Below are 19,520 nucleotides of genomic sequence, written 5' to 3' on the forward strand. Positions count from 1 at the left end.
CCCCCTCGAAAACAATGCTGCCTTGGCTGTGACCAGCAACAGTAATGACGATAACAACAACAATAACAGTAACAGTAATATTCCTGACGACATTATAGGCCCCGATCCTTCCTCCGAGACCCAAGTGAAAGCAGCAGGAAGCGAAGGAAGCGCGAACGAGGAAGCGCTTGAGACAGCCTCTCACCCGGCTACTGGAGACGAAGGAGCAACGGATCTCATGGCCTCGATTTGCCGCGTTCTCCCGGAGTTGCAGAACATTAATGGGTTACGGGCCATTGATTCCGATATGCTGGTTAATGAGGCTGTAAATCAGGAGATGGTTTTCGGGGATCTGCGTGAACTCTCAGACTCAAACAACCTGCCCCCAAAGGATGCCCTGTGTTGTGATGCAGGTAATCACGACACTGATGGCCAAAAGGTAGAGGAACTACCTTCGCTGGAGTCATGCCCTCTGGTCAAGGGCGACCAAGTCTCAGACGAAAAATCGGCGACTCAGAGTCCGAGACATTCCTGGGCAGAAGTACACGAGTCGCCTGAGATGAAAAAAGACACAAACCCTGATCCAAGTCCGGAGGAAAAGGACAGGTCGATACATAGTGGCAGTACTCAACAGGATGAGGTTGATGCAGATAATAGCTTAATCGTTGTGCCAAAGATCGAAGGTGTGGAAGGTGGAAGCGTCGGCGACCGGGCAGCAGCGGCGGCGGCGGAGGAGACGGCAGCCGTCATGAGCGATGGCGAGTACAAAGCTGAGGCGACGACGCAAGAGACCGCTGCTGACGCAGAGTGTCACCAGGGAGGCCATGAAACAAAGTCAAGCACGGATATGCTAATGGAAGGGGACAAAGGACGGGAAGCCCATGATGGCGCTGGTGCGTCATGCGAGGTCCGTAGCCATGACGAAACGCAACTCGATGGTCAGACGAAGGACGGATGTGGCGGCGGCGAGACAGTGGTGGGTGATGCCGTGTGCAAAGAAAGCGAGGAAAGTGAAGAAGTGAAAACTGTGGCAGCAGTCGAACGGGTCGACGACGAGCCACACTACGCGACAGTGAAGAAACCAATGCCAGTGCTCATGCCCGTGCCCGAGGCTTGCGTTGAACCAGACGCAGATGTGAAGTGTTGCAGTGCCCTCGGTGAAGCGGGTGGCGAGGGTTGTGGTGGTGCCAAAGAGGTCGTGGAGGCCGTTGACGACCGTGCCTATCAGCGTGGGGCTGAGGAGACACGGAGTGGCGAGGAGATAGGTAAGCCACCCCCTTCGGAGTGCCTCGGTGGCGACGGGAGGGAGACTGGCGGAGTCCTTGGCACTGACCGCTCGCCAGTCCCCGAACCCATCTACGAAAGCATCGAAGACAGAAATGAAAAGAACGGCCAGGACTGTGGTAAGAACCGAAAGCCTCGGGTGCAGCTGAGAACTCGTTTATTATTTTTATTTTTGTTTTGTTTTGTGTTATCGTTCACGCTTCCCTGGCTTTGGTGACGGACGCTGGCACAGTTGGTTTATGGGGTCCGGGATTACGTGCATGTGGTTTTTTAACGCTATTGATGAGTATTGCTTATTAACCTTTTTATTTCTCTATTGTGATATGTTAGTTCGAGTCATCGTGGGACGAGCCTGGATTAAATTACCTGTATATTTTAAGTCGTGATACATTTTTGGCCTCTGCATTTACATATGAATTCAGCGTTACACATCAGATTTATAATCGTGTTTTTTCCTCTTTCCCCAGACTCACGGTCGAGCAGGTCGAGCAGATCAAGCCGGTCGAGCACCCTGAGCGGACCTTGGTGTGAGGACCGCATCTACGAGGACATTTCGGACTTGGGGAGCGGCGGTGGCGGCGGCGGTGGAAGCGTTGGAGGCGGTAGTGGCGGCGGTGGCGGCGGCAGTAGCGGTGGCGGGGGGAGCGAGGAGACGTGGGTGTCCCGACGCCTCCACGTGCACCGGCAATTGTCGTCCTCGGATTCCTGGGGCTCCGAGGACTTTGAGTCTTACTCCAGCAACGAGGAGGACAACGGTACTGGCTCAGTTAAAACCCAGGCGCCAAAGTAAGTTCCCTGCGCGTGTTTTTAGTCTGCATGTGTGCGTCAACGTTAGTGATAAGAATAACTTGTTATTATCATTGTTATGAATGTTAATATTGTTATTGTAAGAACCTCGATTTTCAACTGAACCCTAAAGCCATTAGTGTCAGTGAATATTTGTTTCGCTGGGATAATGAAGGAGCTTTGCGTTTCTCGAATGAAATAGGGAGTAGTAATATTTTGACCTTAAAGTCAGGCGCGAAACGATTTGCCAAGTGAGTCACTTCCTTGCTTAATGTCTACTAGGCTTGACTCTCCCTAAGCTAAGTTTGGCTTGGCTGCGTCTTATCCACCGTATCTGTAGCTATCTTCTGGTATTTTGGTACGGGCATACCAAGCGAATATAGAACTCGTTAATTGCATACGATAGTTATGGGTGTGGTATTGTCTAATGATTCGCATATTTTTTAGTCAAGAATGTCAAAGGGAAGGTCTTGGGAAACTCAGCCAATGACTCACAAGAGATATGAATAATGGCATTATCGAGGTGCCTGCCTTATCTTTTGTACCTCCTGGCAATAGACCGCCAGCGATAACATCAGTTGTCATGGGAGAATAGTGAGAACCACTAGTGTGTGGTTTGTCTTGACGAGTGCACAGCGTGGTAGCTACGGGATGCGTGTTACCACAACTGAATGTAACTTTAAAGTGACATAACCGTTATCGTATGATGAACCAGAAGTGGATTGAATGAAATGGCTCCGCCAATTGCTGTCACTCGAAAAATTAGTACCGGAAGTACGCCCAAATCATCGCGAACTAAAGTAAAGCGATCTCTCAGTTTCAACGAGACTAGTGTCACCCGCAAGAACGCAGGGTTAGATCATAAGAAAACTGTTAGCTGCTCGTGTGAGGCAATAAACGAGATAGGAAGAGTAAATACAGTAGAGTGGCAAAGCACTGATGGAGCTCCCTTTATTACGTTGCCGTTCCCTGGGGAATCGGTGGACGTGCAGGAGGGAAAGAATCAAACAAGCAAAAGCCAACAGGCGGCCCGTGCGGAAAATGAAGATGTCACTTCTACGAGTTTTACTAAATATGTAAAATGGGTTGAAGACTTGGATGTGACTGTGAGTGACGTCAAGGGAACACACACATTTGACTCATGCAGTAGTAATCCAAGTGCAGAAAAGGAAGGAAAATTTAATGTTGACACTGAGACTGATTGTTCAGGCAATCTGTCAAGTGACACCACGTGGAGCCATGGTAATGGTGCACGCGTTGAAAAGCAAAACAAATTGTTCTGCCCAGAAAGAAATGTACGACAGATTGATGGACCGGCCATCGAGCATGTCAAAGTAAGGACACTCAACACAAGCCCCATGCTTTTTGGGTACACCAAGGGTAGCATACTTTCGAGAAGTCGTAATGCCCCGAAACTGTGTACCATAAATGAAGAAAATTATTCATCTAGCCGTGATGACGGTGCAGTGGCCAAAAATGTCACAACTTCCCATGAAACCCAGCCAGTCCTCCTAAGATGCAAAATGACTTTATCAAGCAATTTACCCGGTCAGCGCTGGAGCATTGCAGGTTCTGGTGTTCAGGATTCGCCAAATCTGAAAGGAATGGCTGGTGACTCGCCTACGGGCACCAGCATAGCTCAGACAGCAGTATCAGATCTCCACCTAACACATGAAAAAATAAAGAGCAGCAGCAATGAATATGAGTCAGACGCGGAACAGACACACACTGACTCAAAAGAATCCCTCACTTCCATAAACGTGTTAGATAAGAGTCAGAGTTTGCTAGACTTGAGCCACGATAGAAGTCATAGTTTGCTAGACCTGAGCCAGTGTATGTCTCCAGAGGGTAAATGGGAGAGTCCAAACATAAGGCTTGGGAAGACCATGTCCATGAACAGACCCAAGGAGAGCAAGCCTGTGGGACTAAGGCGCACTGCGAGTTTTAACTTCAGCTTTCGGGGCAGCAGCGAAAAGTTAGTCTGGGGTTTGTTAGAGTTCGTTAGATTATTTTAGAGGGATGTATGATAATGTCTGTGATGTGTTGCAATGGCATATGGCAATGGCAATGACAATTAATATACTGAGCACACCTGATGATTAATCTGTTTTAATCCTTTTAAACCTTTGTTCAACAAAAAAGTTCCTTGCCTTGTTAACTCTTTATTTATATCTTAGATAATAGTAATGCCAGTACAGTGATATCTAGATTATCAATATTATTGTTGCTATTTTTTGTAAAAGGTGATAATAGTGGCAATGATAACAACAGCCCCTTTAGTAAATATAAGATTGTGCAGTTCATGGGATTTAATTCAGGATATCAGTAAACTGCCTGAATATAGTTAAGGCAACATATGTAGTATGTGTGGGCCAATTAAAGCCCTCAAGCAAAAATGTTGATACTTTGATATCTATGCAGGTATGTTTTGAAATTGTAAAAGATTAAAATCGAGATAATTGTCAAATGAAGTTAACACTTCTAACTACATCTGTTAAATGAAGTTTGTTTCAAAGCAACATAACCATGGAAAGGTCACCTTATCAATCAATATATGGTTACAATACCTTGAAGAACCCTTGACATGTTGAAATAAGATAAAAAATTATATGTAGATATCTGGTTTTGATAAGCAATTTACCTTGACTTCTTATCATTATGAAAGTTGTGCATAGTTTAAATGTATATTTAGTATGTCTTGTATTTGTATATTATTTATTAAATTTTGTTTCTGTCGTATTAGTAGTTGAGAATGTTCCTGTTGTAAAGTTAAGATTTTTTAGGATTTATGACATTATTCCACAGAATATTTGAAGAGATAATTTCAAACATCTGATGAGTTATTGGTCTTAATTTTAACATACCTATTATTTTCCCCCAGCCTGGAGAACTTCAAACAACGCTTACTACGGAAGAGAGAACAGTGGAGGGAGAGGCGGCAGTCAAGTAAAACCTTGAAAGATGCCATACGGAAGGACTCAAAGGAGGATCAACCAAAGGAATCAGCCAAACTTGTGGAGGACAGTAAGTGTTGGTGGCTTTTGATGATCAGAATGTCAAAACATATGCTTGCCAAATGGAATGTGACAGATTATGATAAGAAAATATAGGTGTATATAAATTAAAGGTGTATAGGTATGCATGCAATATATGAGTGTGGGTATATGTACAGATCTCGTATATGTACAATGAATATCACAAAAACAGGCAGATAATAATTTTGACATTCCTATGCAACACGTGAACCTCCAGGATCAGTTGTCAAGACACTGAGACAGTACAAGAGCTACACATTGCAAGGGTTATATTTGGGTATGATGGGCATTGCTTGCCTTTGTTCTTAACACCTACCCGGAAAACTTAGATTAGATTAGATATATTAGATATATCAATGGAGATATGTTTTGATATCCATGAACAGAATTAATTGTGTCATGAATCTTGTACAGAGTTCATTTTATTATTTCATTTTAAGGCATTTACAGAAAACAAAAGGAAAAAAATAAAATAGAAATAAAATGTCTGTATTGGTACATTTTCTTATGAATGAATACTCCACAGATCCTCCCTCCACACCAGACAACAAGCTATACAGATGGTTCTCCTTGCGCAAAAGTGTTAACTATGATGTTGAGCGACGCAGCAGTACCATTGCCAATACTGAGCGCACCAGTTCATATACTACCACAAGCAATGGTACCAGCACAATCAGTAATCACAGGATGCCACAACTGCCTGAGGAAGGGGACACTGAGCATGGGGGGCTCTTCTCCGAAAATGGTGGGGTGTTTGCCCACACCTTTCAGCGCCGGCACCAACCTCCAGCGCTACCTCCTATGCCACAGGGCCTCAGTCCAGAGCAGATCAAAAGGCGACATATTGTTGCTTCAATAGTTCACAGTGAAAATAACTATGTAGCAACTCTTCAAAGACTAGTCAATGTAATTAGACTTAGATTATTTGTAAATTCTTTGCAATATAATGTCATTGATAATGATTATGAAACACATGCAGTTTTTATCATGTAAAGGAAAGTTTATCTGAATAATAGCTGGTGGTAAGCCCACTCACAAAATGAATATTTTACACAATATAATTGATTATTGATCTTTGTAATTACCTTTTCAGGACTACAAAAAACCTTTGGATGATTCCAAACCTCCTATTCTCAACGCAGCCAAACTTTCCACACTCTTCTACCGAGTATCAGAGATTCTTCAGTGCCACACCTTGTTCCGAATTGCTCTGGCAGAGTCAGTGCGACAGTGGGACAGAGAGGAGAAGATTGGAGATGTGTTCGTTGCTTCTTTCTCCAAGGCTATAGTTTTGGATATCTACAGCGACTTTATCAACAACTTTACTCGTGCCATGGAAGTTGCAAAACAAGAATCGAAAAAGAAAACTGCATTTGCTGATTTTCTGAAGGTGAAATATTGATGGATAAGTTTTGATACTTGTACAGTGAATCTTGATCTGTGGAGAAGCTTTTTCTTAGTCAATGAAAAAAGGCTGTACCAAAGAGATTATTATAAAATGTTTCCAAGATTATAGTATGAAATATAAGTTAGGATATGTGTAGGATAGATAACAACTAAATGGAAGATATTTTCCTTAGTAAAGAGCTGAAGAATAATTGGTAATAATGTAAAGTCACACTATGTTAGCAAAATTAGAACTGTTGTATATATTTAGTATAAATTTATGCATGATGTTCATATGTCTACTTTCTCTAAAAAGAACACAGTTCTGACATATTAATTTAAGTGATTAATATTACATGATATGTTTACTATACACATTTTCAGTATAAATGTTCATGTGTAATGAAAGGAATGGTACAGCCACCAAGAGATGTACCCTTTATTTGAAGATCTAATCTTTATTGAGAAAACAAAACTGGTGGCATTTCATTTATCATATTGTATGATCTATTTACCTTGATTAAAGAAAAAAGTTATAATGTGAAAGGACTTGAAGAGATGTTTAATTTTTATTGTATCTGTGACCTCCAGATGCGTCAGATCACCTCGCCTGATCGACTGTCATTCTTTGGGCTCATGGTAAAACCAGTGCAGCGTTTCCCCCAGTTCATCCTTTTCCTCCAGGTATGATTCTAGACTAAATCTGACATTCATGAATCCTATACTTTTATCTTTTGACTCAATTGATCGATTGCCGTACTTAAAACAGATTCTAAAGTCTGGATACTGAATGGATAATATTCTAAGTTGCCTTCTCTGCACTAATATCTTGTATAGTTATATCATGTTGTTTTATTCAGTAATTTGTCTTATTTTTTCATAAAGGCATATTATTTCTTAATATTATAGTTTAAAACACAATATACATACAAAGTCAACCTTTAGATAAAGACAGACATGTTTTACTAACCAAACAAGAGTAACACCAGTCCTTTTTAAAACTTTCACATATTATATCCTTAACTTGATACATTGACTGGTCACTCCTTTACGTACTGTGGAACTTACATTCTAAATTTTGTGATGATCAGTGTCACATTTAGTACTAGTAACTAGTATTGTTAAAACTCTCATGAGACTGGTCAATTGAAATTTAGCAGTTCTTCTATAAAGATGATGCATTAGTTTTTGTCTTTCTGAAATAAATCACACCATTCTACAGGACCTTCTGAAGCATACTCCACAAGGGCACCATGACCGCATGTCCCTTCAGTTGGCATTGACCCAGTTGGAGTCGCTGGCAGAGATGCTCAATGAGAGAAAGCGTGAAGCTGAGCAGTATCAAGCCTTCAGAGATACACTGAAACACATCAATATCAAATTTGCTCTGCGAGGAATTCAGGAGGGTAACCGCTACTTGCTACGTCAAGATGATGTTTTGCAGTTGGTAAGTTTGATTACTTTAGATACTCCAATCCCTATTTAAAGTCTTTTCACCTGATTTATATTCTGCCCTGTTCTTCATTTATTTTCTTGCTTACCTCCATTATTTGTAGTTTGTCAACCTGTAATAGCACATGTTTTTTTTCTTTCTTTCACAGAGTACAATGGAAAGTTTTAATAATTGGAACATACCAAAGCATTATTTTACTTTCATTATTTATTTAATATGCATTAATAAAAATAGATTCTTTATCATATGATTCTTAAGCACATTAGTGATATATGTATGGGAGATACTAGTAGAGATTTCCTAACTTCGGATTGTCTTCACAGGAGTTCAACCAGAATGGATTGATAAGCAAGAGTAAGGGACGTCGACTGTTCCTCACTAATGATCTGATCATGTGTGTGACAGTTGTACCAAAGACAAATGATGATTATGGACAGCAGAATGAACGTCTCTCTCTGAAATGGGCTTTTCCTGTCACAGATGTTGAGGTAAGAGCCTTCTTAAGGAACACAGTAGCTGTGGCTTGTATGTAGTTTTACAATTTTATTAATATTTGTATAAGAAGATGAAATTACAAAAATGGTATTACTTTCTACTAGTATCAAATCAAGGAGGAAGTGACAAATATACTCTGGATATTTTTGCAGATCCAAGACACGAGTTCTTCACCTACCCTGAGCCGATTACTGGCCTCTGGAGTCAACAAAACAGGATCCATCAACTCAGCACGCATTCCGGAAGAGACTATGGGCTCAAATGTAGATAATCTTTGCCAGGAAATGAATGACCTGATGCATGATTATGAAATTGTGTCTCGAATCTCATCTCTTATACCATCTTTAAGAGGAACCTATGAGGTGTGTATAAGGGTCTGGTGAAAAGTGTTAGATATTCCTCTTACTTAGGCTTACTATATACTACAAATACCTTTATTTAGAATAAAGAGTTGTACTCTTTTTAGGTTACATTACCCAAGTACATGGGCATGGATATTGTTTAAATGTCAGTTGAAAGTCTTTTATTGTATCAAAGCAATTTTTTTGAGTGTGCGTATACCCTTAGAGCTAGTAAGTGATTGCATCATGTAAATGTAATGGACTAGATTTTTAAAAATGGACAGCTTTATTTTTAATTTTCACACAGTTTTTGGCAAAATCTGTTGTCCTTTTCTTTCAGTAGCTAGATATGTAAACATAATATCTTTCTTAAGGACATATAATTTGGAGAAGTGCTAATGCAAGTAATTTGAAAGTTGAGAGGAATAGTTTGAAGTAGCCATCAACACTTTTGTTTTCTATGAAATTATGTATTGGTCAGAAATGATATTGTCATTACTGTGTTCTAAGACACATGTATTGCATCATTAACACCTCCGAGACAAGCCACATTTTAACCCATTGGTTGCTGTATTAAAAAAATATTTGTGAAGTAGGATGGGTGTTTTACATGTCTGGCATGGTGCCATCCACGTCCATGACCGACTCTGCCTTTGCAGCAAATCATGCCATCCGCTGCTAATAGATGTTTGGCCTAGGGTGGGCATCATAAGATGTGTTTTCTATTTCCTGGACTTATGGTATGATGTATGAATCTATACACAATAGCAAAATGATTCTAATTTGGATTTGGTATGATGCATGAGTGTGGAAGTGAGGTGACCCTTCAAAAATGCTCGTACTAGAAGGATTAACATTTTTAATTTCAATTTTTGCCTACTCCTTGTTCCACCGGGAAGATAACAAGTGCACTAGGCTTGGCTCAGAGGTGTTTCCCTACCGTGCAAGGCTGTGCTGAACTTCTCAGAGCATTTTCCACCCACCCTATTCTTATGGTTTTCATAATTGCATCTAAAGCATAACGGCATGTGTAAATATTGCCATATTCAAAGGAAGTATGTTAGATGAAAAACATGCTGCAGCAATTTTTTTTAGTGTTATTTTGTTTGCTCACATTCTTTACTTCTGTGTGATAATACCAATGGAAAGTGGAATCATTTTTTAGTGGGGTATCAGAAAAGATATTTTATACTTTTTTTCCAAAACGAAAAGAAAAACGTTATAAACAATCATACGTTATGTGACATTGCAGATAATCAACAAATTAGAAATAGTATTACATTAGTAAAAAAAAATAATTATAATGATTTTTTTTTTTTCTTTTTTTCTGGCCAATCACGTTTGAGTTTACAATAGTTTTTCGACATAAATTACTACGACATCATCAATATTGTTTAGTTTTCTGTGACGTAATATTTTTTAATGCTATATTACATTTTATGACATTCAAACACCTAAACTAAACTAATAGAGACTAAGAAATTATGAAAAATAGGTATAATTAAGAACAATCTAGCATTCTATTGCTGACATTCCAGCATGTCACAAATGCCCCGCCTGGAACTCAGAGAGAAAATACTTGAGGTTTCAGGACATCACCCAGAACCGGGAATATTTTCTGATCATGTGATAGAACATCAACCTGCATGAATGGGTTAAAAAATTAATAACAATTAATGCACTGTAGTAAACATAGTGAATGAGTATGAAATCATTCACTTGGAAGGAGACACAGATGTGAGTTGCATTAAAAACTATTGTTAAAAAAATTGTTCATTAACCAATGATGTACTGATTGAATTTGTTCTTGTTTTAGGGTTTGACATCAGAGAATCTCCAACATGTTGCCAGCAGTATTCAGCGTGCCTTGCACATCCGAGATGAGCAGATGGCATGGGTTGATGCCTGTTGCTTGCAGTTCACAGTCAAGAACAAAGATGGCCGAGAGAAAGAGACTTTTACCTTCCAGACCGATAATCCTGTCATCAAGAAAGACTGGATTGTTGGTGAGTATTTACCAAGGAATATGTTCATCAATCTGCAATATTAGACATCTAGTAAATTCAGATTTGTATATGAACGAGTATGCAAAGAGAAAAAAGAATTGAACGTCAAACAAAACAAGAATATAAACATAGTTCTGCTCATAGAAAAATTAGATAAAGCAGCCTCAATAAGTAAGGAACAATAAACTGTGATGTTTTGAGTATGACTAGACTATAAATATAAAGCCAAACTGTATGATTTCCGCTTGGGTTCATTCTTCTGCTGAGAGGAGTCTGTCAGACTTGAAACATCGCACTTTTGTGTTTTTCTCTAATTGTGGCTGTTTCATTTGAAATATAAGGTTTTCCCCTGTAATGCTGGGTCTATATTTAACTTTTTCTGACAAGAGGAATTTTATGGAGATAAGTAACAACCTTTTAATTTTATTTAACAGCAATAGACATGTACTAGATTTTATACTAGAATCCATTCAACAGACCCTGGCATAAAATTAAAATAAAAAAGGGCCATAAAAAAATCAGTGTTTAAAAGCCAAAATCAAACTTGACTTGTGCTTTATTATAAATTTCTCTGCTACTAAATATGAATCCAGTCCAACCATCTTTTCAAGATTGTTGTCCCAAAAACATTATTTTTTATCCGGAGTCCACAGAAGAAAATATGATAATAAATAATGATGAGTTTATCTTCCCAATAAATTTATGCAATTGCCATCTGCATTATGTCACACCAGCAAAAGTGTCCACACTTGATAGAAAAAAAAGTGTTAAGAAATATGAATATATCAAGATTTTAAAAAATCAATAAATCAGATATTTATATACAAGACTTTAGCCACATTTAAAGTTTTTGTTGGTGTAAACTTGGAGATAATTTACAGCACTGTTACAAATGTCATTGCAGAAATGGTAGTGATAGAGCCATAGGACACATGCAGCTATAGACAGTTAGTTATGTTGTAGGAAGCAGCACTTCCATTTTTGCATTATCATTTTTTATACTGTGAAACTTCTCCAGTACTAAATAAAATGGAAGATTGGTTACAGAAACGCATATTATTATGACGTCTAACACAGTTTTCTTTCTCCAGAACTACGGCTGGCTCAGCTGGCTTTAGACAGTGCCAATTCTCCAGCATGGGATGTGCCAGAGCAAGAGAAACGACCCTCTACCAAAATGCCACTTTTTGTGAAAGCTCTTCCAGTCTTCTCATCTCCTCATGAGACAGAGGTATATTATTAATATAAGTGTTGATAAAACATTGGCGCACGTGCACACACACACACACACACACACACACACACACACACACACACACACACACACACACACACACACACACACACACACTCACACTCACACTCACACTCACACTCACACTCACACTCACACACACACACACACACACACACACACACACACACACACACACACACACACACACACACACACACACACACACACACACACACACACACACACACACACACACACACACACACACACACACACACTCACACTCACACTCACACTCACACTCACACTCACACTCACACTCACACACACACACACACACATACACATACACATACACATACACAAAATCATCACATAATTGGCCCAAATTTACACTCATACTTTGTCTTGTCTTGCCATGTTTGTCTTTTTTACTAAGAAGAATTAAAATAATTCTGTTCCATTTATTTTACATTTGTATCACAAATTTTTAATTTCCCAATAGGTTAAGTGTGGGTGCTGCTACACTGTCACCTTGTCACGGCCAAGCAGGTTGTCTGGAACAGGCAGACATCATAATTACCTTTGGCTGTGCTCATCTGATGGTGTGTCCTCTCACATTACCATATACCTCATGCAGCAGGTAAGAATACTCAAAGTAAAAAATATACACCCTTTTTCTTTCAGTGTTTTTGAGATGAAACAAGAAAAGCATATAATGTAATAATGGCATTTTTGGTTCAAAAACAATATTTATTGTCTTAGAATCAAATTGTTGTTTTTATATTTTCATTCAAACTTTTGTAAAGGACAGGTTATACTATGTTGAAATCTAAATGAACTGTGAAGTTTGCAATTATAGCATCAGCCTTAATGGTGAAAGTGCAGTCCTGAATGGTTTTGGGATCAGGCAGACAAAATTAGTTCTTTTTTTTCCTTTCTTTTCTGTGTAAGTGATATTGAGAAATGAAAGTAGACCTCCTCAAAAAACGTGTACTAGATATGTTTACATTTATATGCATATATCTCAAAATGAATAGTTATGAGTTATGGATGATCATACAAATATAATATTAATTGAGTGTCCTTAACTATCATACTGTTAGATATGTTTTGCTTTATTATTGCCTACCAATATTGCTGCTATTCTTACAGAGAAATTATTTTAAGAATTAGTATTCTTATACATTTGATAACCTTTCAGGTGGGCTTGCGGGAAATTGTGTGTGTAGACCTGGTCGAGGTTTGTGTCACCTCATTACAGCACGTTCCTGGCATCACCACTACAACAGATGAGCCATCTTTACGTGCCCACACTGTTTGGATGGGAACACACTCACACAGGTATGGTTATCATTTCTATTATGTAATATTTTTACCTTTTACATTCTTCAGCATTTAATCCACTGCAGACAGGGGCCTCAAATGACCTAACTGGTCATCAGGGCAGGCGGTCTATAACACTAGCGTCACTAGCTAAAAATAAGAGGGATGGGGAAAGGGTTTTCTCCACCCTCTGGGTAGCGCAGACTAGCCCAAACAATATTTTATCATAAATCCATCATAAAATGCAGGTTTAGGCTGACTTTGGAACCCTTTAGCTCTGCAGCTAGCACTGTTACAGCCATAATACTTAATGACTGTGTGTGCACTTCAACTGTGAGCAGATCCTGATGTCGCATCATATACGCATTGACTCCCATCCTTAGACAGTATTGTGCCAGCCATTCAATTGAATTAGGCCTAATAATTCGAACGCCCCGGCATTTGGACATTCAAGGCTAGAATTCCCCCGTCGGGAATGGGTTAACCCATGCATGACAAGACATATATTTGGCTAATGCCAAAGATATGTCCCTCAAGACGTGAAGCTGTGCTGAACCTCTCTGATTGTCACCCTCCCTATTGTACGGGGTGACAAAAAAGATTTTTATTCGTTTTTAATATTTTTTTTGACAAATCAAGAAAAATGTGTATATGGAAGTACAACTACAATATATACATACAAACGTAACTATGTACAACATATATATATGGCAAAAGTACATGACATGATAGGATGTCATCCATTGTGAGGGAAATATTCTAACAGCATGATATCATGTCATCGGAATATTTTCTTCACCACAGATGATGGCCTATTACATCATGTTGTCCCCTTGTATATACAAATCTTACACAGTCACATATGTATATACACATTGTAATTGCATTTGACTTGTCAAAATATACATAAACCTCTTTTTGTCACCACATAGAAAAGCTCGGGTGAAAAGTGCTTTGAGAGAGATCTCTTGGAGGGAAGCTGTGCACACTTGTTATCTTGCTGGCGGGAGCAGTAATAGACAAATATGTGTGGGTTAAATAAGGGTTGAATTAACCCATTCACGACAGGACGTATTTTCGCCTGCTCCCGCTTAGGCCTGGTAGATAACAAGCGCATGATGCTTCGTGCTGGGGTGTTTTTCTTGCTGCACGGGGCTGTGCTGATCTTCTCAGAGCATTTTCACCCCCCTATTCTTATGGTTTCCATGAATGCGTCTACAATGTAAAGGCACTAAAAATATTGCCATGTTCAGAGGAGTTATTTTAGTTGAAAAACATGTACGTAGTGCCTTTTTAGTTGAACTTTTATTGAACTTTGCCTATATTCTTTACTTCTATGAGAAAATACCAAAGGAAAGTGGAAGCAATCTCTTATTGGGGCATCAAAAAACATTTCATTTTATATTTACCAAAATGAAAAGAAGAACAATATGAATAATCATACATGTACACATGATTGTGTACATGTACCTCGTGGCGTGACATGATGTGATATCACGGGTAATCAACAAATCAGAAGTAGTATTGCATTAGTAATTTTTTACTGTATTTTATTTCTTGGCCAAATGCATTTGATTTTACAATAGATTTTGGACTCAGATCTTTTTATTCAACTGCTCAAGAAGCAGAAATTACCATGAAGTCATCAATATCACGTAGTTTTCTGTGACGTCATTTTTTTAATGTTAAAGATATGTGTGATGTTTAGTATTAAAGTACAAACTGTAATATAATTGTAATTGTCACTGTTATTTACTTTTTTTTCAGGCTAATTGTGTATAGTGGACTGGAACCAGAACGTCAGACTGAGCTGGGGTCAACAAATGTGCCAGCAGCAGTGACAACAATTAAATATCATTGTGATCAGGTATGATACCAAAATACAGTTGAACCCTAGTTAACATCTGGGTTGGGTTCTGAAAACAATAACTTTCACTGAAAAGACATCAAGTGAAACCAAGAATATGTTTTGCATTTTACCCCACATTTTTTCTTGAATTCATTTAAAATTGTACAGTATAGTATTATATAATGGTTGTACCTTTTAAAATGCATAATAATGATAATACCTACAATAATATATTTTTTAAAATTCTATTATCAAGTTTTTAAAATGGAAAATGGAAGTAAATATTAATCTCTATTAATTTTATTGCAGGTGTATGTGGGACTTTGTAATGGGTGTGTGCAAGTTTACCGACGAGGTGCTGATGGAGCATGGCAACTGCGAGAACCTCTGAACATTTTCCTGGGAACTCAGGGGGTGACAGCTCTCTTGCCCATAAATACACATGTATATGCTGCTTGTGGGGACCATGTTCATGTAATAGACTGCTTCACAGCTGAAGTTACTGTAAGTTTCCCTATATGATTTATAACACCTGATTCATGTAAATAGAAAATATATAGAATTTGTAAAAGATAGAAATTTATGATACTTGCATTATGCTGACTGATCATAGTATTTTAGTGCAAATTGATGAGTAATATGTTTTAAGTAAACCATTTCTTAATATTGACAAAAATTTCATTTACAGAAAAAGTTCTCGGTTCATCATGAAGGTGCTGGTGGAGTACAGCTAATGGCTCATTCTGGAATTGGATTATGGATTGCTCAGAAGAAAACAGCGACCATCTGTCTGTACCATACTGAAACTTTCAGACACTTGCAGGACATCAATGTAGCTTCCAATGTTAGTCGAGTTTTGGGTGACAAAGGTCCAGCACCTTCAACCATTACAGTCACTGCTTTACTAGCATCACGAGGTCTTCTCTGGGTTGGCACAAATGTTGGAGTAGCGCTCACTATTCCTTTGCCACGATTAGAAGGTGTGCCAATCATAAGTGGCCGAGCAAATATCAGTTACCATGCTCATCGGGGCCCCATTACGTTCCTCTTGACTCTTCAACCTCATGCAAGACCGCAGGCTACATTACCCGAGTTGCGACCTGGTTCTCGTCCATCGTTGCAGGACAGTCATAGCCAGTCATCACAACAAGAGAGTTCAAGGATGCAAGCTTCCACTGATGATACCCGAAGTTATGTAAGCACACCAACTCCAACCTCACGACTAGAGAAGCAGCAGAGTGATGGGAGCCTCATTCCATCGAGGCGTGTACCCCCAAGGTTACGTCAGCAACTCAGCAGTCCTGTCATTCTGCGCCGTAAGCCCCGAGATGCACATCAGCAGCACGTGCGACGTCTTTCCAAGACACTGCCCCGTGGTTTGGGGCTTGGATCCCTTGCAGGTAGTCAAGAGTGTGATGTTTATGGCCTGTATGGAGACTTGTTAAATGTTCATGAATATGAAGATGAGCCAATGGTAATAGGGGAAGGTCTCTTGCTTTCTCGTTATGACTCATTGCGCCGTAGTGACCCAGAATTGGCGGTTCCTGCACAAGTCAGTACTCTTGATCGTCGGGTGAGGTTGAAGGCCTCACGCCCGCGTTCCTTGGACCTCTCAACTTGGTCAGTAGACTCAAGAGCTTCATCAGCTTGCACGACATCTTCAGGCTCTGAAGATGGCAGTGGGGGCATGAACAGTATCCTGACAGCATCTTCTTCCACAACCCCATGTGACTCAGGAACTCATGCATCAAATATTGGCACAAGTAGCAGATCAGCCACAACTGGTCGTCGAAAAGAAGGGGACCCATCTCGAACACTAATGACCCTAATGGGTGGGCGAGGGTATGTCAATCTAAGGCACATATTTGAGGGCCAACAAAGCTCCCATGCTAATGACCGTGATGCACATGTTGTGGTGTGGGAGATGAAGCTTTAATTATCTTTCTTGCCTGACTTCCTTTAACTTATTTATCTGACTTTCTGTTACATTTACAAACCCTGTGCAATTGTGATATGTTAAAGTTTTGTGTCCATACTTAGAATGGTATCCTCTGTGTTACTATATAGGCATTTGAATTGTCTAGTTTGAAGTGATTGATGTTCAGCTTCCATCACAACAAAACTTGATGTTGTCTTTGTATTTACTGTCATATAACGCTTATGTCGAGGCTGCTTTATAAGAAAAGAAAAATATCTATATAATGTAAAACTATATCCAAACTGTTCAAGTGTAAATATCAGATGAACTGCTATTTTAAATACATTATTTTGGTCAATATTGCAGACCTTGCCAATCTGCTCTGAAAGTATTGTCTAAGTCTATGTAATAAAGAAACATTATTTTGCTGAATTTTCTTTTTATTCACTGAGATGAAGGAAATCTGACATTTTGTACATATTGCATAATATTGTAAAGATACTTAATGGAAAAGGAATAAAGCCAATAAAAAGTAAGTCGGCCATCAACATCAACATTCCCCACATTCTGTTTGTTCTATTCAAGAAATTAAATGTAAATATTTCACTAAAACACATATACCACAATCCATAACACATTAATTTACTGTGCAGTCTAGAAGTTGACAATGTCATGGATTTCTGCATAGAGCTTCACAAAGAGCCTGGAAATAAAACTGTTCCCCATGATTATATACCAATAAATGCAATTATCATTTGCAAATGTAATTTACAGCTCCCATTATTTACATTTTACAAACAATGCATAATAATCTTAGGAGTATATACAAATGTGAATAAAGAATGAATATATTGGATTAACTGAACTAGATCCCTTGCAAAAGTACAATACCAGTTTCTGCTTAAAATTAAGCCAAGGTTCATACAGAAGTTTACAGACTTTGTCATCAGTGTAACATCATGACTTTCAAAATTGCAGTTTAACTTCAGCAAAGACATTATAAGCTTAAGTAATTGAGAAAACAACTCTACTCTAAAATATATAAGACAACAGTCTAACATTAAGATTGATGTTTAAGGAGTATAGAACCAGTATTTAACGGTGTATGGTAGTAAAAGATTACGACGCAAGAAAATCTATTCAATGTCGTAGAAGCAAAATCGAAATTAATAGTTTACCCTAAAATGTCAGATAATGGAAAATTTATTATTTCACTGAGTTGCGCCCTAGTTCTCATAAATATTCTCAATGTTCTTTTGTCTACCTTTGATAGATAACAATGAAAAATACATTTTGACCCGAGTCGAATCTTAAAATTTATAACAAGATGAAAAGCAAATACTTTAAACGTACTATTGAGTTTTAAACTCTCTTTGAAAAGAAAACGTTTCCTATTCCATGGGGGACTCAGCTAAACGCTAAATTATGTGCTATAAATGGAAAAATAAAAGATACAAGGATACAGGTAAATGCAATATACATTTTTTTAATGGTTACTAGAGAGGTCTCTTTATCGAAAAGTGGGATGGAGTCAGGTACACATAATTACATGTAAGTAAAGAAAAAAAAACTTTTCTTTAGTCCCTCCCTATAACTGTTAGAAAACGAATCAATATTTTCCTCTTTTCGTGATTTCTCTCTTAATAAAAGAATAAATGATACATCCGAACTATTAAAAATAAAGACAGTAATATCAAATACTCTTAAATGATATCAGACTCAAAAGCAACTCAACAGGAAATACTTCAAATTCTTTCACAAACTCGTTTTCTTACTCCAGCATTCAGCCCAGTTCAGCCAATCACAGCTGACCATAACTCTAAGAAATTACATGTTGGTCTGACAGCGGGCGGGGCTCGGGAAGGGAAGGAAGCTCTCTGGTTGGCTGGCGCCTCCGTTCCCATAGCAACGCGTACTTATTGTAGTATCTAAGATTGACGTTATCTATAGTATCAAAGGATGTTCTGTAGGCCATACGATAGGTATATTTTGATGTGTGTCAGGTTAGGATAGAATTTGTCGTACTTAATCATTCTAAATGAACGTAAAACCATCAGGTTAATCATACCGAAGGATAACAATAGTGGAATCCAGCTAAATACATGAAAGTAAGGAATATATGCAACTTTATGAAATGTCTCCTATGATAATAATGGTGTAAAAACAAATATGGAAATATAAGTATACAGTATATGACGACGGAGAGTCACATATCTCAATGTGTTTAGAAGGAATTCTATTGATATTAGTCCACCCTTCTTTGTGTAAAAGAAAACGGTTAAGCTATTCCCACAAAGAAAAATTGATGGACTGCAATGTTGAAGAAAACCTTGAATAAAAGATTACAAGCAAATATTGATCACAAGACGCAATGCATTTCAGAAGATTATATCAATGACAAATTAAATACAACCAATCTGTTCTA

General features: G+C 38.6%; 1 protein-coding gene across 10 annotated transcripts in view; it reads left to right on the top strand.

The window, feature by feature from the left end:
* Positions 1–17,520, top strand: part of LOC122267707 (uncharacterized) — a 314,608-nt gene extending 297,088 nt beyond the window's left edge. For 4 of the 10 annotated variants that reach the window (XM_086556337.1, XM_043037830.2, XM_086556338.1 and 1 more), the window contains exons 2-17: positions 1–1,382; positions 1,731–2,049; positions 4,931–5,073; positions 5,611–5,990; positions 6,178–6,474; positions 7,062–7,154; positions 7,693–7,917; positions 8,247–8,411; positions 8,571–8,780; positions 10,576–10,765; positions 11,857–11,996; positions 12,508–12,645; positions 13,207–13,346; positions 15,096–15,195; positions 15,487–15,681; positions 15,866–17,520. The exon at positions 1–1,382 is cut by the window's left edge and continues 440 nt beyond it. In XM_086556337.1, the coding sequence (XP_086412463.1) occupies positions 1–1,382; positions 1,731–2,049; positions 4,931–5,073; positions 5,611–5,990; positions 6,178–6,474; positions 7,062–7,154; positions 7,693–7,917; positions 8,247–8,411; positions 8,571–8,780; positions 10,576–10,765; positions 11,857–11,996; positions 12,508–12,645; positions 13,207–13,346; positions 15,096–15,195; positions 15,487–15,681; positions 15,866–17,113 (5,365 nt within the window). In that variant the 3' untranslated portion in view covers positions 17,114–17,520. Of the gene's footprint in view, positions 1,383–1,730; positions 2,050–2,620; positions 4,025–4,930; positions 5,074–5,301; positions 5,362–5,610; positions 5,991–6,177; positions 6,475–7,061; positions 7,155–7,692; positions 7,918–8,246; positions 8,412–8,570; positions 8,781–10,575; positions 10,766–11,856; positions 11,997–12,507; positions 12,646–13,206; positions 13,347–15,095; positions 15,196–15,486; positions 15,682–15,865 lie in introns of those variants that run through there. The other 6 variants (XM_043037827.2, XM_086556336.1, XM_086556340.1 and 3 more) reach the window with 5 other exon arrangements.
* The last annotated feature ends 2,000 nt before the right edge of the window (positions 17,521–19,520 follow it).

This window comes from Penaeus japonicus, unplaced genomic scaffold, assembly GCF_977035675.1.
Source record: "Penaeus japonicus unplaced genomic scaffold, GWHDUDI00000001_assembly GWHDUDI00000032, whole genome shotgun sequence".
In the NCBI taxonomy this organism is placed as follows: Eukaryota; Metazoa; Arthropoda; class Malacostraca; order Decapoda; family Penaeidae; genus Penaeus; species Penaeus japonicus.